The sequence below is a fragment of the Pollicipes pollicipes genome, unplaced genomic scaffold (genome assembly GCF_011947565.3).
Source record: "Pollicipes pollicipes isolate AB1234 unplaced genomic scaffold, Ppol_2.1 Scaffold_1600;HRSCAF=1878_pilon_pilon_pilon, whole genome shotgun sequence".
In the NCBI taxonomy this organism is placed as follows: Eukaryota; Metazoa; Arthropoda; class Thecostraca; order Pollicipedomorpha; family Pollicipedidae; genus Pollicipes; species Pollicipes pollicipes.
The window spans coordinates 10,244,182-10,270,359 of NW_023595962.1; the positions used below are offsets into that span (position 1 = coordinate 10,244,182).

At 56.1% G+C, this 26,178-nt stretch overlaps 1 protein-coding gene across 2 annotated transcripts in view; it reads right to left on the reverse strand.

Moving 5' to 3' along the window:
• Window positions 1–19,010, reverse strand: part of Pde11 (Phosphodiesterase 11) — a 61,202-nt gene extending 42,192 nt beyond the window's left edge. For both annotated transcript variants that reach the window (XM_037223362.1, XM_037223295.1), the window contains exons 1-2: window positions 18,962–19,010; window positions 8,869–9,085 (exon numbers count right to left, since the gene is read on the reverse strand). In XM_037223362.1, the coding sequence (XP_037079257.1) occupies window positions 8,869–9,085; window positions 18,962–18,995 (251 nt within the window). In that variant the 5' untranslated portion in view covers window positions 18,996–19,010. The remainder of the gene's footprint in view (window positions 1–8,868; window positions 9,086–18,961) is intronic.
• Window positions 19,011–26,178: the final 7,168 nt, after the last annotated feature.

The following is a 26,178-nucleotide window of genomic DNA, read 5'->3' on the forward strand; positions in this document are numbered from 1 at the left end:
GGACACTCAGGTCGCCTGGCTGCCGGGACACTCAGGTCGCCTGGCTGCCGGGACACTCAGGTCGCCTGGCTGCCGGGACATTCAGGTCGTCTGGTTACCGCGGGAGGGGGGGGGGGGGCGGCTCGGCCCCACCGTGAGCGGTTAAGGTGCTCAGAGTGGGCGGTGGGCGCTGTCGGTACCAAGGGTGAGCGATGTCGGTATCTAGGGCGGGCGGTGAGCAGTGTCAGTACCCAGGGCGAGTGGTGACCGGTGTCGGTACCCAGGCCGGCGACGGCAGGCCGGCTGCAGCCGCTCGGGGGAGTCCCCGAACTAGAGTCGCGCCTTCTGCGGGCACCGTCCCAGGCATCCGTGACGTCGCGCCCCGCCCGGCGGCGCGGCCGTGCAGACTCTGGTCACCCGAACCAGGGGGCTCGCATGACGTGTGTGCCCGCCTGACTCATGCCACCGGCGCAGTTCCGGGCTTCCTGCGGTGTCAGCCACGCCGGTGGCGCCTCGTCACGGCTCGGACAGCGGTGCACCGTTTCAGTGAGCTGCGATGGCTGCGATGGCTGTGATGGCGGGGTGGCGTCGAGGGTAGCGTGGGTCGGGCAATACGCGGCCCTTGTGACTTGTGAGTCCAGCCTTGACAACCTTGACCATTTTGTTGCGTTGTGTTTGTTGATCCTGTCGTGTTGTCCTGTTGCGAGATATGTTGCATTGTGTGGAATCATTATAGATGTTACCTCATTTAACCGCACTGTGACCGGCTTCAATGCAGTGCAAATTATATGCCTGTTGATGTTAATTACTCTAACAACCACGCCGGATATATTTCTCAACTTGGAAAGCACCAAAGGCACAGAACAAGAGGGCTGCAGTGATTAACTGAATGAGTTTGCACGTTACGTAATTTTTATATCCGCATGTTGCATGCAACATTCTCATGACTGCACTCTCCGCGAAATCCAATTACTTGGTTGACACAAGACAAGCCCCGCATTGGTCACGCGGGTGACACTTGAAATGAGCAAAAGAGCAAGAATTACAGCCTGACTGATCACGGCCAATAACGTCCATGGAGAAAACAGCGCTGAATGGGCATGCCAACACGAGGGAGCTGAAGCATAGTGCATGTCAAACAAGGCCTTACCACATGCACCTTGTTACTAAGCGCTCTCTCTCTCTCTCTCTCCTCTCTCTCTCTCTCTCTCTCCTCGCTCTCTCTCTCTCCTCTCTCTCACCTCTCTCTTCTCTCTCTCTCTCTCGTCTCTCTCTCCTCTCTCTCTCTATCTCTACTATATCTCTCTATGTTGTATCGCAGAGCTTCCTCTCTCTCTCTCTCTCTCTCTCTCTCTCTCTCTCTCTCTCTCTCTCTCTCTCTCTCTCTCTCTCTCTCTCTCGCCGCCACATTTCCATCTCCATTAAGTGAACAATGCTGTGTTTGAGCGAAGCGAGTGATCCGTCATAGGCAATCAGCTCCACTCCATATGTACATCACTGATTTACACAGAGCGGTAAGGACCAACGGCCCAGGCCGTCCACCAGCTGTGAGCCTGAGCGCTCGTGATCACGATGTGGGGTCTATGGCAACAGGCAAACCGCGGGCAACGGCCACTCCGGGCCAATAGTGGAGGGCACACTGGTCACCATCGGGGTAACTCTGCGTTTCTTTCGAGATTCTTGCCAGTCCCTCCAATGTCTCCCACCTCCCTGCAATCTGGCTAAATTTACACAAAAAAATCGTCGAGAAATAAATGGCTATACTGGTGTGGTATCTAGATGCTTTCGCCGAAACATAATGTTCGCCCCCCCCCCGCCCGCCCCCTCCCTCAATTCCCCACAATTTTGACGAGGCTCCGCTTGTGTTGTCCATGAATTACAATCTCCGCTTGCGTTGTCCACGAATCAAAAGGCTCCGCTTGCGTTGTCCACGAATCAAAAGGCTCCGCTTGTGTTGTCCACGAATCAAAAGGCTCCGCTTGTGTTGTTCACGAATCAAAAGCAGGCATCAGGCTGCAAACTAGACGTGCTTCGAAAGGCCTCACTTCGCGCGTTCTCACCAATGCGTGAGAGTAGCGACACACGCAGACAATGCGTTTGCCAACCAAAACGCCACTGGTAATCGTCATTAAAAATCACGCGGGCCATTCCCACAAACAACGCGGTCCATATCGGTGGTGCTCATATGTGTTGCGCCAGAAACAGAGACAAAGAGAAAAAGAGAGTTTAAGGCTGTCCTGAGCCTGTCCTGGGCCTGAGCCTGAGTCGTGTGAGTGCCTTGATAGCCTTACTGAACGTCTTGAAGGCCACCAGAATGCAATGTAAACACCGACCAACAACACCGCAAATATTAGCGCATTAGCAAATGGAGCAACCGATATTCCACGCGGCTGCCAAATATAATCCACCTGAAACCAGTTTCGCCATGAAAAAACAGAGGGTGCAAACGTTTGATTTGCATTATTCTGTAGTTAGCATGTTAGCATAGATGTTGTCTGCCTTTATGTGGTCCGCTGGCGACAGCGATAGGGAGGGTTTCCTACTTGTCCAGCAGATGCAATCCAACAGTCCGAGGCCACGGGAAACTCAGCTGTGATCAGCCCACACCAATCAACAAACAGTGCCCCCCCCCCCCCCTCCTTCCGCTCCCAGACCACCCGGCTTCCTCACACAACGTATGCAAGCTGGCTGAATATGCTTCTTTATGTACACTGTTGATCCTGTATGTACATTGTTGCTCTTGTATGTACACTCTTGCTTCCGTATGTACACCATTATGCACACCATTATGCACACTGAGCGCACGTTGCACAGCGTGCCAAACATAGCATTATAACATTATACATTATACGGTTGTACGGACAGCATTATAACGATTCGTGGTGAGAGCTATTTCTCAATGTATTTACAGGCTTGAATTTCTGTGTACTTGTGCAATCTACGCGCGCATATGAGTTGTTGTGCACATTATAAAGTTGTATATAAACATCATCGAACGATTGCAACAAATGCTCGGTCCGACTGAGGAAGACAGCCCTTGGTAAAATGTTATCGACCTGCACATCTCTCATCTAGTCATTGGCGTCGGGTGCACCCAGTCTTTCGTACCTCACCACTGCACTTCCACTGTTGTGCACTTCACTGCACAATGTACACTGCAGTGTGTGCACACTGTTCACTGCACACTGCACTTCCGGTTATTACTGCAGCCCGCACACCTCGCATTGGTACGTGATGCTCTATCGCAGTGCGCCCCCTAGCCCTCGTATTTTCATCCTGTTAGATTTCCTTGCCAATGGAGATCTTCGTCATCGCCCACCGTCCAATCCTCGCGCGCTTCTCCCTAACCGTGTTGTGTATGGAGCCGCGCGCGTTCCCGAATCCAGTAGCCCGGGAACTCCACGTCCGCACGTGACTCAGAGGCCGCCCCTAACGCCCGGCACCCGACGGGGCCCTGTGAGTCGGTGGCCGCGTCCACCCCCGAGCTTTGGCAGCTCGGCCGCGGCGTGTCCTGGCCCGGCGCCAGGTCACGTGCTGAACTGAGCGGTCGGCGCCGTGGCGCGCGGCGCGGCGCGGCGCGCGGCGTGTAGTGGGCGCCGCTGCACGCCGCAGAGTGGCACGGCACTTTGGCGGAGAGAGAGGCCCAAACTCAATGGTCAGTGCTCGCTCAATAAGAAGACTTGCGCTACTTGCCGTGGGTTATTTAATTGCCGGGGTTTATTTGTCTGTGGCTCACCCAATTGTCAGGGTTCAGTTAATGGTCGTTGGGGTTCAGTTTATGGTTCACCCAGTACCCCATGACCGCCGTTCAGCCAATACACAATGGCCCTGCTCCGCGGTAAGATCGTGGCTCGGTTGATGTTGGTGGTACAAGTCACGATTCAAGCAATTCATGTGGTTCAGTGATATTCGGTCCCTGAAGGTAGGTGTTCCACGACCATCGTTGCTGTTGATCGGGTCGCGGTATTGTGATAATCCAGGTAAATAAAATGCGAAGTTTCCGCTGACCCCAGCAAAAGCTTTAAGCCTCAGCTCTTTCCCCTTTGCAAACGTGGTGGCTTATGTTCATGCTACAACGTCTATTGTTTGGCATCATTACCCACGTTATTCAATGAGACCATCCTGTATCATCGCTCGGCAAATGACCCTCTGCTTTGTGGGAAGATGAAACACGCGTTTGCATGACCGACAAGCAGCAGCGTAACCACATGCATGCTTCTGCAATGAAAAAAAATATAATTAAATCACTGAGTTCTTGCGTCATTGCTCTACTCCGTGATACCACCATGGCGCGAGTTTATGCAACGAACGAAGCAAACAGCTCTTCGCTTCGGTCGCTTACCAGAGGCAGCAACAGACGGCCGACGACCGGCAGCGGGCAGCCCCTCAGATGTCGCGCGCGCCGGGGTCAAGGGTCAGACGGTGCCGGCGGCGCGGCACGTGCCGGACGGACGGCGCGCAGTGCCGACCGGCCGGCCGGCGCCGCCTGCGCCACCACGAGCGCCCGCGCGCCCGAAACGCCTTCGCGGTCGTTGTGGCGATACGCGGTCAGTGTGCAGCCACCACCCGAGCAGAGCACAGGTGACGGAACACAGACCACTCAAGCGGAACACAGGTGACAACACGGACCGCCGACCGCGGGGCACAGGCGACGGAACAAAGACCACCCGACTGTGGAGCACAGGTGACAGAGCGCAGACGGTCCTACTCTGGAGCACAAATGACTGAACACAAACCACCCGACTGCGGAGCACACGTGACGGGAAGCCTCCCCCCCCCCCCCTCCCCCAGGCCACCGAGGAACGACCGGACTCAAGCCAGCGCGCTGCCCCGTGTGTGCGATTCTGAAGCTGCGCTGGCCACCTGGTGGCAACAAGTCCGTGAGATGCCGGATCTTCATGCCTGATATGTTTGAAACATGTGCACACCCATTCCGGGTTAGAGAGCGACTAAACGGAGCGTTCCAAATATGTATGGGGGTTTGAACTGAAGTCGTCATCTTGAAGACCGCTCGGCGCCGTTCACAGCCCTGCCCTTCTTCAAGACCTGAACCCCCTAGCTTCTGAGCTACACGCCCGCGAAAATGGGGCGACTTTTTCGCGGAGAGCATTTTACGGCCGTCTTGGCATTCATGGCACCATGTTAACGTCATTCAAATCCTGTCATTCGATACGCCATGCAGCGATCAAGGCCGATTAAAAATGTAATGGTCGTGCCGCTCATACCTGGCATTCGTGAGCGCGATTTCCAGGTATAACTCTCGTTAATTGGCTCTAAATCAATGTTGTGCAAGGCACGATGACTTGATGAAACAATGACGGATCGGGGAACATGTCTACAAGACCAAAACATTGTGCTGTATAGAGTAGCCTTTTCTACGTAAAAGCATGCCAACAGTTTTAAGTGAGCGTGTTTTATCACATCTGGTGCTTGCTTCAATGTCTTCAAATGTGAAACATTCCCTTAAAATGGTATGGCAGAGCACACAACCACTGAGTAAAATTAGTTTCAGTAAAGACCTTGGGTATCCAAGGAAGATTTGAAAGATTGATTGAAACCAAATTGAAAGATTTATTCAGCTATTTTATCACAGTCCTGAGCATTATGTTTGGAGAAGTCTGTGGAGAGGAGCAGATATCACGAAATTGGTGTCGTACATAAAACCGATTTAAAGCGTGTTTCGCAGATTATCATAAGCTTTAGGCTAAATCCGCTGAAGCCAAACTCTTTATCCTCCCAAATGCATGCACGAGGTCGAGATTTAAGCCCGCAAAGCTTGAAAGATACGGCACACGTAGATACGTCCAGCCATGCAAAGGTCAGTAGATGTCACCTCGCCACATACCGAAACCGATACAAGATAGCGAAGCGACTGATTGCATCACCCACAGTTTCTCATGCCGATCCACAAATCAGAAAGCCGACGGTGCGTGAGGTATCAGAGTGGAAGCCCGGCTGGAGGGCTGACGACAGAGCGCGTGTAACGGGTCGCGTGCGCGGCGTGTCGTCATCTGACCGACGTCAGCGGGCCGTGACGATGCAGAAATGCTTTCAAATCAGCAAGCCGACCCCCTGGTGAAGCTTGCATTCCTTGCATTCCTCGCATGCTTTTTCCGACTTGTCCGTCAGTCAGGTCGAGGAGCCGCGATGTGGGTCGTCATCCGACACTAACGATGCCAGCTGTCACCCGATGCCACGACTGTCACCCGATGCCAACCCAATGCGTCACCCGATGCCAGCCCAATGCGTCACCGATGCCAATGGCGTCAGGTCTCCGACCGCCTTTCACTGGGGCGCGGGCGACTGATCGCCGCAGCTATGGCGTCCGCGTGGAGCGAACTGGTGAACTGCTGAACTGGTGAACTGGGTGCAGTCCCCAGCCACCGGCGGCAACACTGGCTTCAAACCTCAAATATCACAGCTGCAAATGCCGGCAAGTGACGAATTTGAGAGAAAAACATTTACAGATACTTAGGTAATGGTACACTAGTTGAAGAGGTGAAAGGCGTTCGCTAAAAGCCAAACAGTGTAGCCACTTGAAAGGAAAAGCATGTATCGGTCCGACGGTAGTAACTTCAGTCGAGGGCCAACACGCCGGTCAGCCTCAGGGAGTGCGCAGCCGCCGCCGCGGCGAGACAATAGCTCGCTTCCAAGAGCCCGTGGCCGAGCAGGTAATCTCGGCCCTCGGCCGCTCGGCTGAGCCGGCGCCAGCCCCCGCCGAAGGGCCGCCCGTCCGGCCCGGTCGGGTGGAGCGCGCTGGAGCGGTCAGGGTCCCACACTGGTGCACGCTGAGAGCGGTCAACGTTGAACATTGGCTTTGTAGTACTGAAGCGTGGGCTTTCAAACGTGGGAAGACCTGGAGACTGGGAATGCGAGTCTGTCCAAAAATTCTGGCAACGGTGTTGTATGGGCTGCGGTCTCTGATTTCAGGTACCGGCGGATTCCCAGCGGCCCCTTGCCTCGTACCACCATTGGTGTCGGTTTATAATTAGCAATGGGTCAGTGCATAATGCTCGCTGATGGTCTCTGTAAACATTTATGCACACTATGCGCTGGATGCACCAGATGGCGCATAAATATAAAATGAGAACGGTGATGGCTTAAAGCGTGTATACCGTATGTTTACATGCATGCCTACGTAATGCATGCATAATACATGCATGCATGCATTGGCACGTACAGTGGGGAATCCGCCTTCGTGCTGAAGATTTTGCACTGCAAACACCCACTCTCCTCAATGAATGGGGCACGTCTAAGAGGGCAGCTAAAGCATGTTGCATTGCTACCAGGTGATGTATCACACCGGTGCCGTGATGCACGAAGGAGCATTGCCGGGCCTGAGACATGCCCTCTGGACCACGGCCGTCTCCGCGGTCTAGGGGAGCGATGCTGGACTCGTAATCCAGCGGCGCTGGGTACAAGTTCCAGGGTGGGCACATTATCTGACCCGACTGAAGTGGAAGCGGCAGCTGGCAGCTGACTTAAGGTCAAACCCAGCGTGGGTGGCCGTAATTCAGCATTGCGCGGTACGTAAAGCCCTCCGCATTCCTGTCTGGCGAAGGGGAGCAGGCAAAGTCATCCGGTGGGCTGGATAGCACAACGTGGGGTATGCCCCAGGGTGTATGCAACGGGCTGGGCTTAGCACGCGCTCCGAAGTCAAGGCCACCGACGCAAACAGTTCGGAAAATGCTCATTTAAGTTTGTCTGACCTTTGGTTTACGAATATGACCATGTTCAGCTCTAATGACCTTCGCTTAAGTGAAGCCAGGTATGACCCATTTCTGACAGACTAAGTCACCAACAGCGGCTTTTGGTGGCTCCGTATCGGCCATAAGCGGGAAACTATGACCTCGAAGTATGAGGATATTTTTTCATTGTCTCATCATGGTCTTCATGCTATTCTTCGATGTCATAACCCAGGCATGGTTGGAAGAATGGGTTTGAATTCGCTTTCATGTTCCGTCAAATAACAGCATTTGGTAGCAATCGTGCTCAAGGCCACCAGCTACCGAAAGACTTTATTCTAAAAAAAATTAGCAGCCTCTCAATCTTTGGGAAGCCATGCATTGTTTCTCCGGAGGAGGCATCTATTACCACTTTTCAAGAGGCATTCCTTCCCAGAAGGCACTCTTCTTCTCAGTTATGGCCTCGATACGGCACGCTAAGGAGATGCCATTCAAGCATAGCAGTTGGCGTCGCCAAGAAACAGGAACCAGAGTGCACTCAAGGCCTCCACAGCAACAGTGACCTTTCGATGGATAGAGTTTTTGTCCCCCTGAAAATAACATTGATTTCTGCGCTTGTCACGCACCAAAGCAACTCCTCTTACATGTTAGCAAAATACTGATCACTGAAAATATTGAAAATGCTATAAAAAAATGCTGAAAAAGAAAACACTGAAAATCGAAAATTCCCGGCCCAAGGCGATCCATGATATTCAGCGCCAACAGCCAGCGACGCACCAGTGTTCATCACAGTTCGGTGTTTCGCACCATCAGCCCCACAACACAGCACGATGTTCCGCACAACCAGTCGCGGAACACTGGACAAAATCCCGCAAAGTCAGCCCACTACGCGGCGCAAGCTCAGCACGGGCCGCATTAGGCATCATCATGACTGGCAAAACATCCCTGCCAGTAATCGGAGTGACCGCCAGCTTAGTAATCCCCCTCCGCTCTCTCTCCCCCCTCTCCTTCGCTCCATCCCATCCCATCCCATCCCATCCCATCCCATCCCATCCCATCCCATCCCATCCCATCCCATCCCATCCATCCCATCCCATCCCCCGCCGTCCCATTCCATTCCATTCCGTTCCATTACATTACATCCAATCCAATCTCATCCCATCCCATCCAATCGCTAAGGCCCGGCCGGCGCCTGTCGCCTCACCTCATGAAGAAGTCCTTGGTGAAGTCGGGGTGGTCGTCCAGCCAGGCCTCGACCTCGGCCCGCTCCACGTCCGGAGGTAGCCGGCTCGTCGACTCGGAGTCGCGCAGTCGCGACTCCGAGTCGACGGGGGTCATGGCCGGGTCGGCGGGCGCGGAGCAGTCGGAGGCCGACGGACTCTGCTGGGCGACCAGGGAGCTCAGGTCCGGAGCCCGCCATACTGCCGGAGCACAGAGCGCGACGCCAGGTTAGACGGGCTGCTAAAGCACTGCCAGACATCGGGCAGCACGGCGACAGCGGCCACTAAAACACTGCCAGACACAGGTAAGCCATGGTCCCGCAGCTTGTCCTGCCGCGGCCACAGGACAGCGCAGGTCCGAAAGGTGTTGACCTTAGGTGAGCTGGAGGTCAGACCTGGTCTGGCTGAAGCGCAGCCGGCCACAGGGTGGCACATCGACAAGCACCGTGGCAAACAGAGGCAGAACACCATGTGTACCGAAGTGCACACAGCGCTCGCTACGGCTCGGAAACACGGCTATCTGGTAGGGCGTGGCATGTCCGGAACACATGGCTGGGGAGGGGAGGAAGGTGACGCATCATCCCTTGGTCACAGAACGTGGTGGCATACGCTTTAGCTACAGTTACAGACAGGCACAGACGGCCGCCTCGTCTGAGAGAAGGGCAGATGGCACAAACATCACCCCCTAAGTATGTATGAGAGTGAGCACGTCGGGGCGACGGTAATCACGCTGTTTAGTCTCAGACTTTATTTTGAGTACCTTTCGCTTGTCCCCGGGCCATGTAGAGTTACATCTTCTTCCAACGCGTGCATTAACTGCCCTGTTTATTATCTCATTGTGGCATGTCTGCTGCTAAATACTCCTCATCAAACACCAGGCACTGCAAATGTCTATTTGGCACGTCCAACGTTAATTTCTTGATTGCTGTGTAACATATCATTTCACTTGACGTGATTGTCGGCGAGGAAGAACAAGTCATCCGGCGTACAACACGCCGCCACCAATCGCCGCCTCGATATCAGCTGCCGCCACCGGGCGGACGGCGATATCGGCGAGACCGCCGGCCCGACAGCCTGGTCCGCGACCTCACGCTGGCCGCCGCTCGACGTTGGCCCGCCGGGCGAAAGTCGGCTACCTGTCAGCGACAGTGGGGCGCGGTCGGCCACCTGTCAGCGACAGTGGGGCGCGGTCGGCCACCTGTCAGCGACAGTGGGGCGCGGTCGGCCACCTGCCAGCGACAGTGGGGCGCGGTCGGCCACCTGTCAGCGACAGTGGGGCGCGGTCGGTCACCTGTCAGCGCGCCGGTCTGTGTGCAGGCGGCCGCTGCGGCGGGCACTTGCGCACGGCACGGCCGCGTGTGCTCAGTCAGCTTCAGCGGTGGCCGGTTCCAGAGGTGGCCAATGGCGTCAGGCCGGCTCCAGAGGCGGCTGGTGGTGTCAGACCGGCTCCAGAGGCGGCTCGTCGTGACAAGCGCGGCAGCCCTCGCCCCCCCCCCCCCCCCCTCCGGCATGCGGCCGTGCTGCAGCTGCCACTGCCAGGATAGCGTCTCGTTGATCTTACATGGCCCACGAGCCGCGCTACGCGGCCATCATCTGGCGCTGATCTCGAGCGAAACGATGATTGGCTTCTAATTTGTCGAGTTACGACCGCCGTCAAGATCTATGATCGACTGCGAACATGAGACGTCGGTGGAGCTAATGGAAGATGTGTTGGGCAGAGCGACCAGCCCTGGTGGGACAGGCAGAGCGAACTGGGGCTCGCTCTTCCGAGCTTAGATGCCGGCAAAAGGATTCTGCGGCATCCGTTGACAGCCAGTAGCGGACGCCAGGCAGCGGCAGATAATTGAAATGATTTGTCGAGCTTGGTTGCCGGCGGTCGGGCTCGGCGAAATCCGTTGACAGCCAATGGCGGACGCCAAGGAGCGGCGGATAATAGTAATGTTCTGCCGGCAGACGGACCCTGCGATATCCGTTGACAGCCCGTGGCGGACACCACGGAGCGGCGGACAGTGGTAATGTGTCTGACCGAGTCGACGTACCAGGAAACTGTCACGCGCGGGGCTGTGTCCGCGCACCAGGAAACTGTCACGCGCGGGGCTGTGTCCGCGCACCAGGAAACTGTCACGCGCGGGGCTGTGTCCGCGCACCAGGAAACTGTCACGCGCGGGGCTGTGTCCGCGCACCAGGAAACTGTCACGCGCGGGGCTGTATCCGCGTACCAGGAAACCATGACGTGTGGGGCCCAATTAAGTCGCCACATTAAAGGCCTCCGACGTGCGTGACAGCTATGTCAACACACCAGAACGCCGTGACGTGCGCGACCGAGTCAGGCCGCCACGTCTGCAAATGGTGACGTCTTTGGCGGAGAGCCCCCACGACCTGGCGCCTTCTGAGCGGGGAGGGGGGAGGGGGGGGATGATGCCGGAGCTCTGAGCTGGTGGTTGACATGCTAGAGATGAGACTCCTCACATACGCCTCTGAGCTTGGTAGCATTTAACATAGGCCTTCCCACATGCGCCTCTGAGCCTGATAGCATTTCACATAGGCCTCACCACACACGCATCTGAGTCTGGTAGCATTTAACATAGGCGTCACTATGCGCCAGCACCAAAAATCTCAAGCCAGCGCCAGAACATCACGGAATGCAATAAACAAACGCACGGTGAAAGGGAGAACCCGCACTTCTTAACGACTCATCGCTGCCAATCCCAGACGTCGGGACTGGCTAGCCTGGCGTCGCTTATGCCGTCGTGTAAACCGGCCTGAGTCCGCCCCTGCCCAAATCACCATCGCCGAGCTGTTAGCGACGGTTTTTTGCAGCGGCGTGGCGAGTGCGGCCGCCGCTGGCCATGGCCCGGCGTCTACGAGCTGCCATGGCGGAGAGCGTGCTCCGCCTATAGTGAGCGCCCGGCACAACACAGCACGTGCACCACAGTAAAAATCATGTGATCTTGCAGGCAAGCGCACAGCAAGGACAATGTGACGATGTGGTCAGGTGAAATGAGGTGTCCATGACCTTTTCCGCTGCCACATCTCACGCGATTCATTACACTGTTTCTGGCGGTGGCTTCAGGGAAGTCTTCGGTTTGCGCTGCGTATTCCAGGTTTTCCATCGCAGTGGTCTAAAGTATACGAATGAGAATCAAGCCAGGCCGGGAAATTTTGCACTGACCAGCTCAACTCGCCTTCGCAGTAGCACAGCGGCTTATCCGCCCCGCCAAACCCCAGTCCATAAGACTACGGCATGGCGGGGGACAGCATCGATACAAATCTCGGCAGGCTTGATCGGGCTTCAGGTGGGGAGTTCCTCCACCACCTAGGCTTTACAGGCTTCTGCGAAGCTGCAGGTCTCTCGGTGGTATTCCCGTGGATGTTAATGACGATTGAGGTAGGGATATCTATGCTTAACCAGGACGGAAAGCACGGGTTTGGACACGACCGCACAAACCCTGCACCAAAACAAAAAATGGCACAAATATGGCAGCATCATTGTGCGCCGAGGGCAGCAGTCTGCGACCACTGGAGAGCCCAGCCGATGTGTACAAAAAAGGCAGGAACGATTATCAATGATCGGATGACTGGATGATTGCTGGACACCGACCGGAAAGCTTAAGCCGAGCGTTGCCGCGTGGCCGACCAGATTACGGACCGACCGGGGTCTGGCCCCCTCGCCGTGTCCTCCGCATCAGTAGACCGCCCTCCTAGCCGAGGCGACCAGACCACTGACCGACCAGGGCCTGGCCCTCTCGCCGCTCTCCCGGGTCCATGGTAATACCCTCCTGCGTCCGTAGCACTACTCTCCCGGCCGAGCCGACCAGTCCACCGACCGGCCAGGGTCTGGTCTCCTCGCCGCGTCCTCCACGTCCGTGGTACTACCCTCCGGCGCCCGTAGTATTACTCTCCCAGCCGAGCCGACCAGATTACGGACCGACCGGGGTCTGGCCCCCTCGCCGCGTCCTCCGCATCAGTAGACCACCCTCCTAGCCGAGGCGACCAGACCACTGACCAACCAGGGTCTGGTCTCCTCGCCGCGTCCTCCGCGTCCGTGGTACTACCCTCCGGCGCCCGTGGTATTACCCTCCTAGCTGAGCCCACCAGACCACTGACCGACCAGGGTCTGGTCTCATGGACCCGCCAGGGTCTGGTCTCCTCGCCGCGTTCCCCGCATTCGTAGTACTACCCTCCTAGCCGAGCCGACCAGACCACTGACCGGCCAGGGTCTGGTCCCCTCGCCGCGTTCCCCGCATCCGTAATACTTCCCTCCTAGCCGAGGTGACCAGACCACGGACATGCCAGGGTCTGGTCTCCTCGTCGCGTTCCCCGCATACGGGGTACTACCCTCCCAGCCGACTCGCTCAGCCTCCAGGCGACGGGCTCAAAAACAAACACAAACACACCAAACATGACTGCCGTTTGATAAGCAACCAACTGAAATCACCGGAACGGAACTGAGAAGGATTCGCCAGAGCCTGTGACCTGCAACGGGGATGTTCCCAGGAACAAGCTCTTGGCGGGGGCAGTCCACATTAAGCATCACAGAGGGCCGCCTGCACCTTATGGCAGGCATCAACATAGCCAGACTCTGCAGCCAGGTCTGATGCAGTCAGAGTCAACCAGCGGATACATGGACATACTAGTCTACTCGAAAGTCATCTTTGTTCGCGTTAGACGATAAAACATATGCGGAGTGTATATTATATATATATATATATATATATATATATATATATATATATATATATATATATATATGATGCCACGGCAGTTATTGAATCTGGGACGGTGACCCACTGTAGTTTCAATCTTTGCTGTCACCACGTTTCCGAGATCAATATCTTGCTCATCTTGAACCTTCAGGTGCTGTCTGATTTTTTTAGACTTGACTGACACTTATACGTGCGTGTCTGAGCTTAAAAACCCTTCGCTGATGTCCATACGTTGAACAATTAATTACGATTATCATCATGACACTCGAAGATTGTTTCCGTGCGTTCAAAACTTTAATTTCACTGATCTGCTGATTGTTACTTCCCCACAATTGACCTACGAGTAGCGTTTGACGCACTATTCAGGATCCGGATCGCTGAGCCTGAAGCCAACATTTGAACGGATTGCGTTTGGGTCAAAATGCATTGGCTCCAGACCAGAAGACCAAACTTCGGTGTGCTCTTTCATCCAGCCTCCTCCGTCTTCATCTTATGCTGAAGGTGTTGCCTCCGAAATGTTCACGGTTAACTTACCGTTCAATCACCAGCCTTCATCCAAAGTCCCGCCGCTAAGACAGGGCTGTTAGCCTTATTCCTCGGAAAAACCAGGAGAATGGAGATATAGTTTATAGCTTATGGAAATCTTATTATTACATTGTTATTTATCTAGTTTATTTTCCAATTTTTCTTTTTGTTTTTTAGCTTAATTTTTTATTAAAAAATATATACATATAGTTTCTTTTGTTATTATTATAGCTTCAGATACAGACCTTTGCCTTCATTTTCCTGGCTTTTCCGAGGAATAAGGCTAATACTAACGTCTTATCTGTGTGACTTATGTTCCTCACTAATGCACTGAACAACTTACAAAAGTCCCGCCCATATATTCTGTAGGTTCGTAAGAACTCTCCGCTCAGTGAGCAGCGAGCCACACTCCCTGTCCTGAATCTACAGACCTCGCCCCATCCTACCATGCACAGGAGGCCTCTCACGACATGAAAAGTGTGACCGATGAGGTCAACGGACAAGACCTGACCGGCTTCACTGATCGGGGTCAGCTGGAACTCCGAACATCCGGGACAGACGGCCAGACTCCCGAACACGCGGGACAGATACACGTCAAGACTCCCGAACATCCGGTACAGACAAGTGTCTAGACTCCCGAACATGCGGGATAGACATGTGTTCAGCCTCCTGAACATCCGGGACAGCTAACAGACGCACCGAATCCGACTCACGACCGACGAGAGAGAACTTCACAAAATACCGCATGTCGGCTTATGCGTGCCACCTGGTGGGAAATTGCATGCGGTTTCCTGACCTCGGTATGTTGTAATGGCCGCTTTGAATTTTTTCTGCCTGCTAATACCACGAATGCGTGCTTCGCCCCGCAAAGAAGGAATGCGTCTTCATGCGTGCTGCATTGCAAGGTGTGTTTCGAATAACAGGTTCGTTCCATGGAATGTTCGTTTCGCGCGATCGCGTGCTTTCTGCTTAGTACGGGCATTTTGACCAATCACAAGCGGTCGTGAGGAAAGTTCCATCTCCTGATTGGTGGCTGCGAACGCACCTGTAATCGGAGCGAAAAGACTACGTAATTCCGCCCGCGTAGGTATTTCGAGCACGCTGGATACGCACGAACACGGTAGTCTCCTGTTGCGAATAAAAAATTGCATCCAAACATAAATCAAGGCATCACCACAGCTCAATGACAATGACATGACAACTCAATGACAAATACTTTTGCTTTTCGTAGTTCTCAGATGGTTTGGCTAACACAGTTCCATTTAGGCAGCCTGGGAAAGACAGGAGCACACTGGGCTCCAGCTGTTGATTGGCAGCCACATCTCCGAGTCCAATCATCTGTGAGATATCGTTCCATGTTGTGTGGTCTCCTTCACCCCCTGTATTCAGCTATGGCCGGCCAGGAGACATGCAAGAGAACTTACGCGGATGTAGCTGAGGATATCAACCCGTCTGAGAGGGCTAGAAGCCACGGACGTTTTGAAAAGTTGAAAAACATACTTTCAGACTCGGTCACTACCATGCAGCGCCTTAGGTCATAAGATGACTGCTTAATATAAGTCATCTTGTCCGCCGTAATATTAGCCCTCATCGGATAGGGGAGGAGGGAGGAGGGGGGGGGGGGGGGAGGGGGTGAAGTCTGCCGAGGTGTTGTTGAGATAAACTGTTGAACCCCAACTCATGATGCTGACACGTTCACTAGCTGAGCTGTGAACTTTGTTCATGCTATCAGACAAATACAGGTGCTATCTATCATCGATCGCAAGTCATCACTGCCTTTCAAAGTGGCGAAGACCGCTTGACCGAGGTCAGGTCTTTAGGCGCGCGATGTCGCACGCTTAATGACTTCCAAAGTGGCGGTGACCGCTTGACCGAGGTCACGTCTTTAAGGGCGCGATGTCGCACGTTTATCGCAGAATATGAGCCCCAAACGGCTGTTGGGCATTTACGGGGTGCATCGTGACATACTACGCATGGTGCTTGTTCATATCACGCGAAGCGTGCAGGACATCACAGGTCGAGCTGGCTAAAGTGAGTCAGATGAAGAAACCTCTATGGGGATGCTTTGGCTGTCATCAAGTAGTTCAAGAAGGCTTAGGCTATACAAACAGATACTTCATACACTTCGAGAGGCTCGATTGCGCGCGGTCTGCACTGCTCTCGGACGACGCGGAGCTGTTGAGCTGACGGAGGCAGAGCTGTTCACACTAATCTCGGCCGTGCGGACTGCTGGGCATCGCATGCCACGCCCAGTGGCTTTGTTCCCATTAGCTGGTTTGGCCGATCGAAAGCAACTTATACCGCCGCTCCGGAATGCTGGCTTAATACAGCTAAACGCCGCAGCGCCGGTGCAGCTTTCGTTGCCACAGCCATGTCAATTCTGGGGCGGGACGGAAATCCGTTCGACCGCGCAGGTGTGAGAAGCCCGCCCCAAACCGACCAAGGTTCAATCTGACGCACGGTGGAGCTACCCCCCTCCCCCCTCCCCGCTCTTCCACTCCCGCCCTTCCCTAATTGACCGCGACAGGAGAGCGCGTTTGCTGGCTGTGGGCGGATTACGTGGATTGCGGGGGAGGTGTGCCTCTGGCATACCTTTGACTCCACCTAGGACCCACCTCGGCTGAGCCATGATGCCATGCACACCGTGAGAAGAGGGCTGGGTTCGGCTTCGACCCCCTCTCGCACGCCAGGCGGTGCCGCGGGGTGCCGGCGGCCTGTGGAGTGGCCGGCCGGGTAGCCGGGGGCGGAGTCATTGGCTGTCTGGGGCCAATGGCGCTGTTGACTGACGGTCTGAGCGGGGCCGGCTGCCTGTCTGGAGCCAATGGCGCTGCTGACTGATGGTCTGAGCAGGGCCGGCTGCCTGTCTGGAGACAACGGAGCTACTGCTTGACGGTCGAGAAGGACCGACTGCCTGCCTGGAGCCAATGGCGCTGCTGATTGACGGTATGAACATGACCGACTGCCTGTCTGGAATTAACGGCGCTCCTGATTGATGGGCTGAGCAGGACGTTATAGCAATACAAGCATTCATCTCTATCCTGGCTTTATCCAGGTTAATAACACCATGCATGGGCCTATGGGAAAGAGAATGCATTGCCACTGCGTTTTGATACGCTTGCATGTATGAACTAACATTGCAGCAAACGAATGTTATTATTGTTGCTGAATGGGGTCCACGACTAAATAGATGCACCACTACCGCGGCTCTGGTGTGCGGTGTCACGTATTTCAAATAACGCGAGATGAGCACGCCGTAGTTTCAGGGTCAAGAACCTATAATAACCTTTTACATTCGGCCGGTTGTATACGGCCTATCCACTGGCACACCCTCTGATTATGTGCGCAATTGTAATATTTCATATGGATACGACTTTCATTTGCCTTTACCAAGCAGCGAGCTATCTGACGTTTTATGTGTATGTCATCAATGTGTGGGGCATGAATGTGGTAAAGCGAGCTTTCAGAACGGCCGTTTGCCGAAGGTAAAACATAATAAGTCATAGCCATCTCAACGAAAGTCCGTGTGTCCGGTTCCACACCTGCCATATCGCGGTCTTCGCCAACGGTGTAAGTACACATATACACTAAACGCCCGCCTGGAGCGCTGAAAGGCGCCGCTGCCGCCACGGCCAATGCAGACCGGCACCACCGGTCGGAGCCGTCGATCGCTAAGGTAAACAGAAAAAGCCGAAGGAGATAAGGTCAGCGTAGCCAGGTCGCCTGCACATGACAACAGCGCAGGAGTGACTAGGGCCAGCGCCGAAGGAGATAAGGTCAGCGTAGCCAGGTCGCCTGCACATGACAACAGCGCAGAGTGACTAGGGCCAGCGCCGAAGGAGATAAGGTCAGCGTAGCCAGGTCGCCTGCACATGACAACAGCGCAGAGTGACTAGGGCCAGCGCCGAAGGAGATAAAGTCAGCGTAGCCAGGTCGGCGCCAAAGGAGATCAGGTCAACGTAGCCAGGTCGGCACCAAAGCTTGGCCAGGCCGGCGCCAAAGGAGATCAGGTCAGCGTAGCCAGGTCGCCTGCTCATGACAACAGCGCGGAGTGACCAGGGACAGCGCCAGTGAGATCCGCGCCACGCGTGAAAGGAAGTCCCCACTCCTCCGCGCTAGGGGTGTTGACCGCGATAATCGCACAGCGCTTCAAATGTGACGAGGAGAAAGCAGCCGATCTGCCATTGAATCATCTCGTCAGGTTGATGATGTCCGATGGTGTTATACGTACGGTAGTTATTGGTCTGCATCCGGGTACGTTAGTTATTGCTCCGTATGCAGGTTACACCACTGACACTGACGGTGTTACACGTACGTTAGTTATCGCTCTGTGTGTGGGTTACTACCAGGATGCGACGACAGGGGACAAACGACGATCTGGGGGAATACATAAGGCGGTCAGCCGATTGCTTGGGTGAGGTTCGAACTGCTCAGACAATGCGATCGCCGCTGTCACCAGCCGGCCCATGCTGGACGCTGGGGAGACATAACATCCGGTGTCTCCCCCCCCCCCACTTCCGTCCCCCCCCCACTTCCGTTAAGGAGGGACCCTGAACTACACCGATACAGAGCGTATGTATCGTAGTACGTTTTAGGTGGGAGGGACGGCAGGGCTGAGCACCTTCCTCTCATCCCCTGCGTGCGTTGACGTCGGCCGGCTGCTCAGGCTCCTAGCGTCAATATCAAATTAATGCAGTCAAAACTTGCCTCGCATTTGGAGGATATCGAGACTGGCTCCTTCCCTACACTTTGGGAGGCTCCCCAAAGCTGCTTCGTTACGAGCTTGCGCCCAGGTGCGCTCGGTGGCGCCGGGCGGCCGCCTCGAGGCCCGCTGATCGCGAGTACTGACCTTCGTCAATGGCGAGACCGCGAAGCCAGTCCATCTCCGGCGCGGCGCGCTCCTCTGCAGCGCGACAGACCACGGAGCAGAGCTGCAGCTCACGCGCCACCGCAGACGTCACCGACCGAGTACCAGTGACGTCACCGACCGAGCGCCGGAGACGTCACCGCAGTGGCGGAGCGACTGCGCCAATAGCGGGCGACGGAGCGCGGCGGGCGGCTATTCCCCACCACGCGGCTTTGGCGCAACTGACCGCCAGGAGGCGGTGCATCCACAGATATCCTCCACTGCCCCCCCCCCCCCCCCCCTCCACCCCCACCCCCGCTCGAAGACGCGTACATGCCGCGCCGATCCAGCGGCTGAGTGCAGAACGCGGATGTTCCAGCGCGGTTCTTCAAACTGGTCTATTCCTGGCCGGGCAGCGGGAGCATCACGCCCTGCACGGGGCGCTGGGCCGGCTCGCGCTGTAAACACAGCTCAAATCGACCGGTGTCGTGGCCGCCTCGGCCCGGTGGGCCGCCGGCGCCGACAGGACAGGTCGGACATCCCCCACAAGTGCGGACAGGGGCAGACAAGACGATAGGGAGAGCCCGACGGAGCCGGACACGTACGCACGACGCACGCACGCGCCCACGCACGCACACACGCACACACGCGCACACACGCGCACACACGCGCGCACACAGATACGCACAAAGACGGGATACCGGTGGGATACAAGCAGACAACAAGAGCGAGGAGCACAGCACAGAGTCAATGGTGAGCAAATTTACTCAGCCCCTGTGAGAACAGCGGAATTGCTTGGCCCTTTCGCCCCCCCCCCCCCCCCGCCCCATTCCCCTCTCCCCTAGCTCAACATGGTCAATGGATGGGAGGGAATACGCATCAGCGCTCAGTAACTCGGCTCCCTTACTCCTAACTCCGGTACCTAACTCGGCCCACTTGAAACGGTTCCATGCGGTCCTTCTGACCACCTGTAAGGGCTCCTCGTGGCCTCTGAGCATCTCTAACAGCTCCTTGCGGGTCCTCTGAGCACTTGTAACGGCTCCTTGTGGGCCCTCTGAGCACTTGTAACGGCTCCTGACGGACCCTCTGACCACTTAAACTGACTCCTGACGGACCCTCTGACCACTTAAACTGACTCCTTACAAACACTCGCCACTGACATCATTGGCGATATGAAACTTAATGGCATCAAATAAAACTTAATGACATCAAAGATATCATTAAGTTTTGATCCGTAATGAGCCGCCACTGTTCTATTTTCGCAGCGTAAACATAGACAGCACACTACCGATGAAAGCAATCGCGGAACTGCGATGGCGCAGACCACTTCAGCGGCACAGATGATTGGTCGGGCATCTGGGATGTTGAAATCGAAACATATGACGTTTTACGCGGGCGTCAGCGCGCTGCAATTTACGACGTCCATGTTGCAAGCGGTTTCATATCTGACGTGATGGATAGACGACAGCAAACATTTGCTTACGATCGCCAGAGCAGGCTCGTGCAAAAGCGATGTTTGAGGCTTGCACTGCAATCGCGAACCTTATTGGAGGACTGGGACGGCCTAAATCAAGCCCGTTTCGTGTTCCAGGAAACTTATCGCAGCCCAGCCTGCACGCGGATGCTGGAAAATCTCCGTACGACACCAGGCAAAAATAGCCCACCGGACTCACAGCGCTTCCAGAAATACCACCAATTCGTGCGCATGCGTCCTACGAAAGCCGTCTAATTGGACACGTTCCGAACTGGCTAGGGGTGTTACGGCTCCCGCTTTGAAAAGCGGCAGCGTTCAAAAGAAGCGAGTCACTCTACCAGGTGTCGTCGGACTGGTCATGAAGCAAGTCATGAAGTGAGTCTCTACACTAGTAACGTCAGCGAATTAAGTCGGTGAACGGAAGTCTTAGTCATACTACTCTGCCGTCCAAAGGTAAGAACCCATATGTTCACTCATGGCCGTTTTTCGTTTTTTTATGTCAGCTGATTCGTCTTTTCATGCCGCGTGCGGAATTCAAACCGACAGTTGAAATTTTTACCAACTTTTAGCGGGAACAGGGCTTAAGCTCGTGAAAATGTTAACTGATTGTTTAAATAGCCCAAATCAGCATGAGTAAACGAAACAGATGACATAAAAACGTCAAATGCCCAAAAATTAACATATGGGGTTTTACCTTTGGGCGACAGCAAATTGTCCCATCAATAAACAAAGTATGAACCGTTTGCCGCGAATGAACCCAGCGACACCACTTCCCGGCAATTGCAAAACATAAACAGCCGGACGACGACCCGCCCAGCCACTGTCGGCATAATCTTGCTATTCAGCTGGTGCCGTAACACAAGCACCATCAACTGTGAGTTACTGACGTTTATGAACGGCCGTAACAGCCATCAGCGGGAGTTTAACTCCGGAATCTCGCCGGCGGGTCTCGGTGAGATCATCGGTGCTAGCGAGTTCAGGGCACTGAAGGGTGCCCTTCACTGCAGCAGGCATCGCGAGAACTCCACCTGCTCTCCAATCTGCTCCCCGATCTCCAGCCAACGCGTTCTCTAATCTACGATCAATCAACTCCTCGATCTCCGACCAACGCGCTCCCCAATCTCCAACCAATGCGCTCCCCAATCTCAAACCAATCCGCTCCCAATCTCCAACTAATGTGCTCTCCAACCTCACACCAATCAACTCCCCAATCTCCAACTAATCTGCTCTCGCGCTATCCCCAGTGCGGCGTTTAAGTAGCACCATTGTGTGCCTAGTTGGCCGCTGGTGTCCCGAGCCAATGACCCACGCACGGAGATGGCGGAGCCACGCGGCCGCTGGGGAGATCAGCAGCCCGGCGGAGATCGCCGCACGTTCCGCCACGCCGGAAGCTGGGAGACGCGTCAAGGAGTGGCAGCCGCACACGGCGTGCGCTGTTGCGTGCGGAGTTTAGACCAGCTCGCTCGCTCGCAGAGAGCGGTATGTTTAACAGACGTGGTAAGCCCCCTGAACAGACCAGTAACGTAGGAGCGGCATATCGATGGCGACTCCAAGCTTGCCATACATTGCATGCATTATCTTCCGGTGAAACATGTCGACATCTGGGATTTTACGAAGGGCATGCAGCGGGGCATTACCGCAACTCCAATCCACGGCGGATTGTTGATTCAATGCACGGATTATCGGCGCTTCCACGGCGTCCGACTTGGCGTCCAAAAGTGCTCGTGCGTCGCGAAATAAAGCTATGAAGTCTAGCGCCAGGAAACTAGCCACACGCGACAAGCGCGAACACAGCAGAGAAAAATGAGACGATTCAGAGCGTGCTAGAAACACCCGATTGCGCGCAATATTCCAGAGCGTTCTCAACTGAAAAGCTAGCGTGCCCGCTGTGTGGAGAGCTACCATACCACCCCAGCAACATCTGCCAAACCCACTTTGGATTTGCGCGTGGACCTCCAGAAATTTTCCTGATTGGATGCGTTCCCACGGATCAGACATGCGTATGGTCATCCGCTGGGCTCTCAGGCTCAAGCTGCGTTTTCCGGCAGCATACTGCACAGACCTCTGACGCATTCCTGCCCCCCCCCCCCCCGAAAAAAACCGCCTCGTAAAACCAACCCATACTATGAGTCGGCTCTCGCTACCGGTGAAACTCGTCCGGCGACGCGCCCGCCGTGTGCTCGGTGCGCACTGCAGCCGGTTCAAACCGGTTATGCGTATCCCATCCTCACCGTCCTCCAGCCCGCGGCTGCCCCGTCCCGACCCAGCGTCTGCGTCACATCCGCCACCGGACACGACCGAGTTCCCGCGGCGTCCTCATCCCACGTCATCACCACCTCCATGGCCACCAATGCCACTGCCATGGCGGCGCGGCGCAACTCTGCCTGAGGCGTCGTTCGTCGGCCTGCCGCGTGTTCAGCAATGCCTCGCTCGGTTTTGGCTGCGCACGCCGGGCGTACACACACACAGTCGCGAAAATAGCCCCGGATTGACGTCGACTCGTCAAGGGGCGCCTCCCGCGTGGCGTCTGGCGAGAACAACAAAGCAATCCACGGCGTCGTCCAGCGACGTCACAAGGTCAGGCGCGCCGTCACAGGTCTGGGACGTTCCGCGGTGTCTATCGTGCTCCACCTGATGTCACGCGGCCGCCCGGCTACTTCACAAGGTCAGGCGCGCCGTCACAGGTCTGGGACGCTCCGCGGGGTCTATCGGGCTCCGATCCGTGCCACCTGATGTCATGTGGCTGCACAAGGTCAGGCGCGCCGTCACAGGTCTGGGACGCTCCGCGGGGTCTATCGGGCTCCGATCCGTGCCACCTGATGTCACGCGGCCGCACAAGGTCAGGCGCGCCGTCACAGGTCTGGGACGTTCCGCGGTGCCTATCGGGCTCCACCTGATGTCATGCGGCCGCCCGGCTACTTCACAAGGTCAGGCGCGCCGTCACAGGTCTGGGACGTTCCGCGGTGTCTATCAGGCTCCACCTGATGTCACGCGGCCGCCCGGCTACTTCACAAGGTCAGGCGCGCCGTCACAGGTCTGGGACGCTCCGCGGGGTCTATCGGGCTCCGATCCGTGCCACCTGATGTCATCCCGGTTGTCCGGGACGTGTCTGGCGGCGCCGCGCTGCTCGCTGGAGGGCGGGACCGGAGATCACGGATGACAGGCCCTACCGGGAGCATTCCTCGGGCGGTTAGCTCACTGCCACTCCCGCCGGCGCGACAATCTGAGTTCACGAGCGGCCTGAAGGGAAGGGGAGAACTGGTCCCTTCAGCGCCGGCGAGGTGACGCGTCTTTGGCGGGAGGAGGGAGGGGCAGGGGCAGTGCCCCGGTGTCTAGCGGGCGGAGCGCGGGCGGGTGGAGGAGAGCAGCATATTGCCGGCGCGCTGACGGAAGGAGAGTGCGCTGTTGGCTTGACTAGCAAAGATGGGCGACTCACCGCCATACCAGGTGCTGTACAGTCATGCTGACTAGTGGGTCACGCGGACCATACCGTGCACGCTGTTGTTCATTGCTAATGCCGCACTGGTCACCATGATAGCCTCAGACCACTTCAGTCACAATCAATTAAAATATCCTTCCAAGCTCGGCATTCTATTCTCCGTCCACTACTGGTTTGAGCCTTGTCCGCCGCGGGTCTCCTGACCTGGTGCCGATAGTGCAGTGGTTAGCTGCGCCTCTGAGAATCCAGAGGTACGGGGTTGAGCCCGCCAGCCAGCCTCGTGCTAAAGCTGTCCGCGTGATTGCTCGTCCTCTCGCGACCGGCTCGTCCAGCCTGTCGGCTGCGCGCCGGGGGCATGCACCAGAGCCCTCGAGCCCTCTCACGGCCGGAGAGGTGCGGGGAGCCGGGGCGCCGCGGCCGGCCGGCAGCAGACCGAGCCGCTGGCGGGTGGTACTGAAGCGGCGTACAAAGTGCGATCGTGTCCCTTCGCTGGTCCGGAGGTTGTGTCCCTCCGCTGGTCCCCCGAGGCCGTGTCCCCCCTGCTGACCCTTCGCTGCCCCCCCCCCCGAGGTCGTCTGCTCCCCGGAGGTTGTTTGCGGAGCAGCGGCCGCCTCATCTGATTGCCCGGCTGGTGGGCTATCAGCAGGAACCAGCAGATTGAAATCCGAGATAGTTGATTTCAAGTTTTGAACGATGCGTCAACTACGAGACCACCCGCGACTGCGGGCAGACAGAATTCCTTGTCAAAGGCAAAAACGTCGTTTATGGCCCCCGATTCGACGCTATCGGAGCGAGGTGCACCGCTGTAGCCTGACGGGTGTGGAGGGGAGTTTTGAAAAGACCTGCAGGGCATGAAGTCTGGCGCCATATCCGTCGGGGATTCCAGACCTGCTAGACATGAAGTCTGGCATGGAGTCTGGCATGGTATCTGGCTGAGGCCAGACCATCTGCTGTCACCCAGCCCGACCTCGTCCCCAGCGAGCTCAATTCAGCAGTGCGCCACTGACTCTGAACTGAGTTGACCAATGCACTGCCAGCAGACGCAGTACCTGGCCGACATCGCCTTACACGACCGGTTCCACCGGCCGAACCCCCGGACAATGCGGGGATGATGGCATTCTGGAGACACATCCTGCAGCACCTGCCAGAGGCGACCACTAGTTTACGGACGGTGGACAGCCGGCTGAAAAAAACTACATACAAAGCTTGTCAAACGCCCCCCCCCCCCCCGTAAAAACCGGATCGGTTATAATGCCGTAAGCCCCACCCGTTGTGACGTTATGATTTCATTGGATATTATTGATCGATCAGTTCCAAAGCAAATCGGTAAGTAGGACATAGCGCTATTATCAACTATATTTTACAAGAACAGGCTCTGCACCCAGGAGGCCTCGGGATAATCGAACGAATACGAGAGCGAATACGAGTACGAGAACGAACCTGATCTCAATCAGTCATTCTCCCCCGCTGCGCGCCTCCAGCTGACTGCGCTGGCCGCGCGCCGCGCAGTTGGCGGCGCCGAGATCAGCCGTGCCGTGCCGTGCCGTGCCGTGCCGTGACGCGGCATCCGATGCGGCAGACCGGTGCGGCAGATCGGTGCGCTGACAACGGCGCGGGCGCGCGCGGCCCGCGGCGGGGCGCGCCGCCCGCCCAGATCAGCCATTCCCCGGCGCGCGCTGCTGCCCTGATCTCCTCTCGATTATCCTGATCCTGAACCCTGACTGGCCGGTCGGCACCGGAAGGCTTTCCTCGCCACGCGTCCGTTCCCAATGACCTCAGCAGCGTGACGGCGTGGGAACGAGCTGCTTACCAACGAGGCGTTCGGGGACCGGTGGCGCGGAGCACATTTGTCCCTGAAGTCCACGCGTCGCGTTGAGCATCGTGAGGTAGGATGCAGAGGGCGACGAGGCGGAGGGCCGAAATCCTAAATGAGTGGCTGAACTAGTGGGATGCGTGTGTGTGTGTGTGTGTGTGTGTGCGTGTGTGCGCGCGCGATCTTTTTCTTGAAGTCGCTAATGACGCACTGTAGCAAGGGGTGTACTTGACGTTTCAATCACACGCTCGTCCGCAGCCTACTCGCAGCAGTTCAGCAATAATCTGGTGACCCTCTCGATGATCTGGCTGCACTCTCCAGCGATCCTCAGTCCGATGGCGAGTCTGGTGACCGCAATGATAGCCTGATGATGTGTCTGAAGACCTGCTCGACCTGGTGACCTGATGGCCTGCTCTCTGGTAACCTGACACTAGACCTGACTGATGACCTGCTTGACATCATCACTGCTGCGGCACGACTAATGACGCGCATAC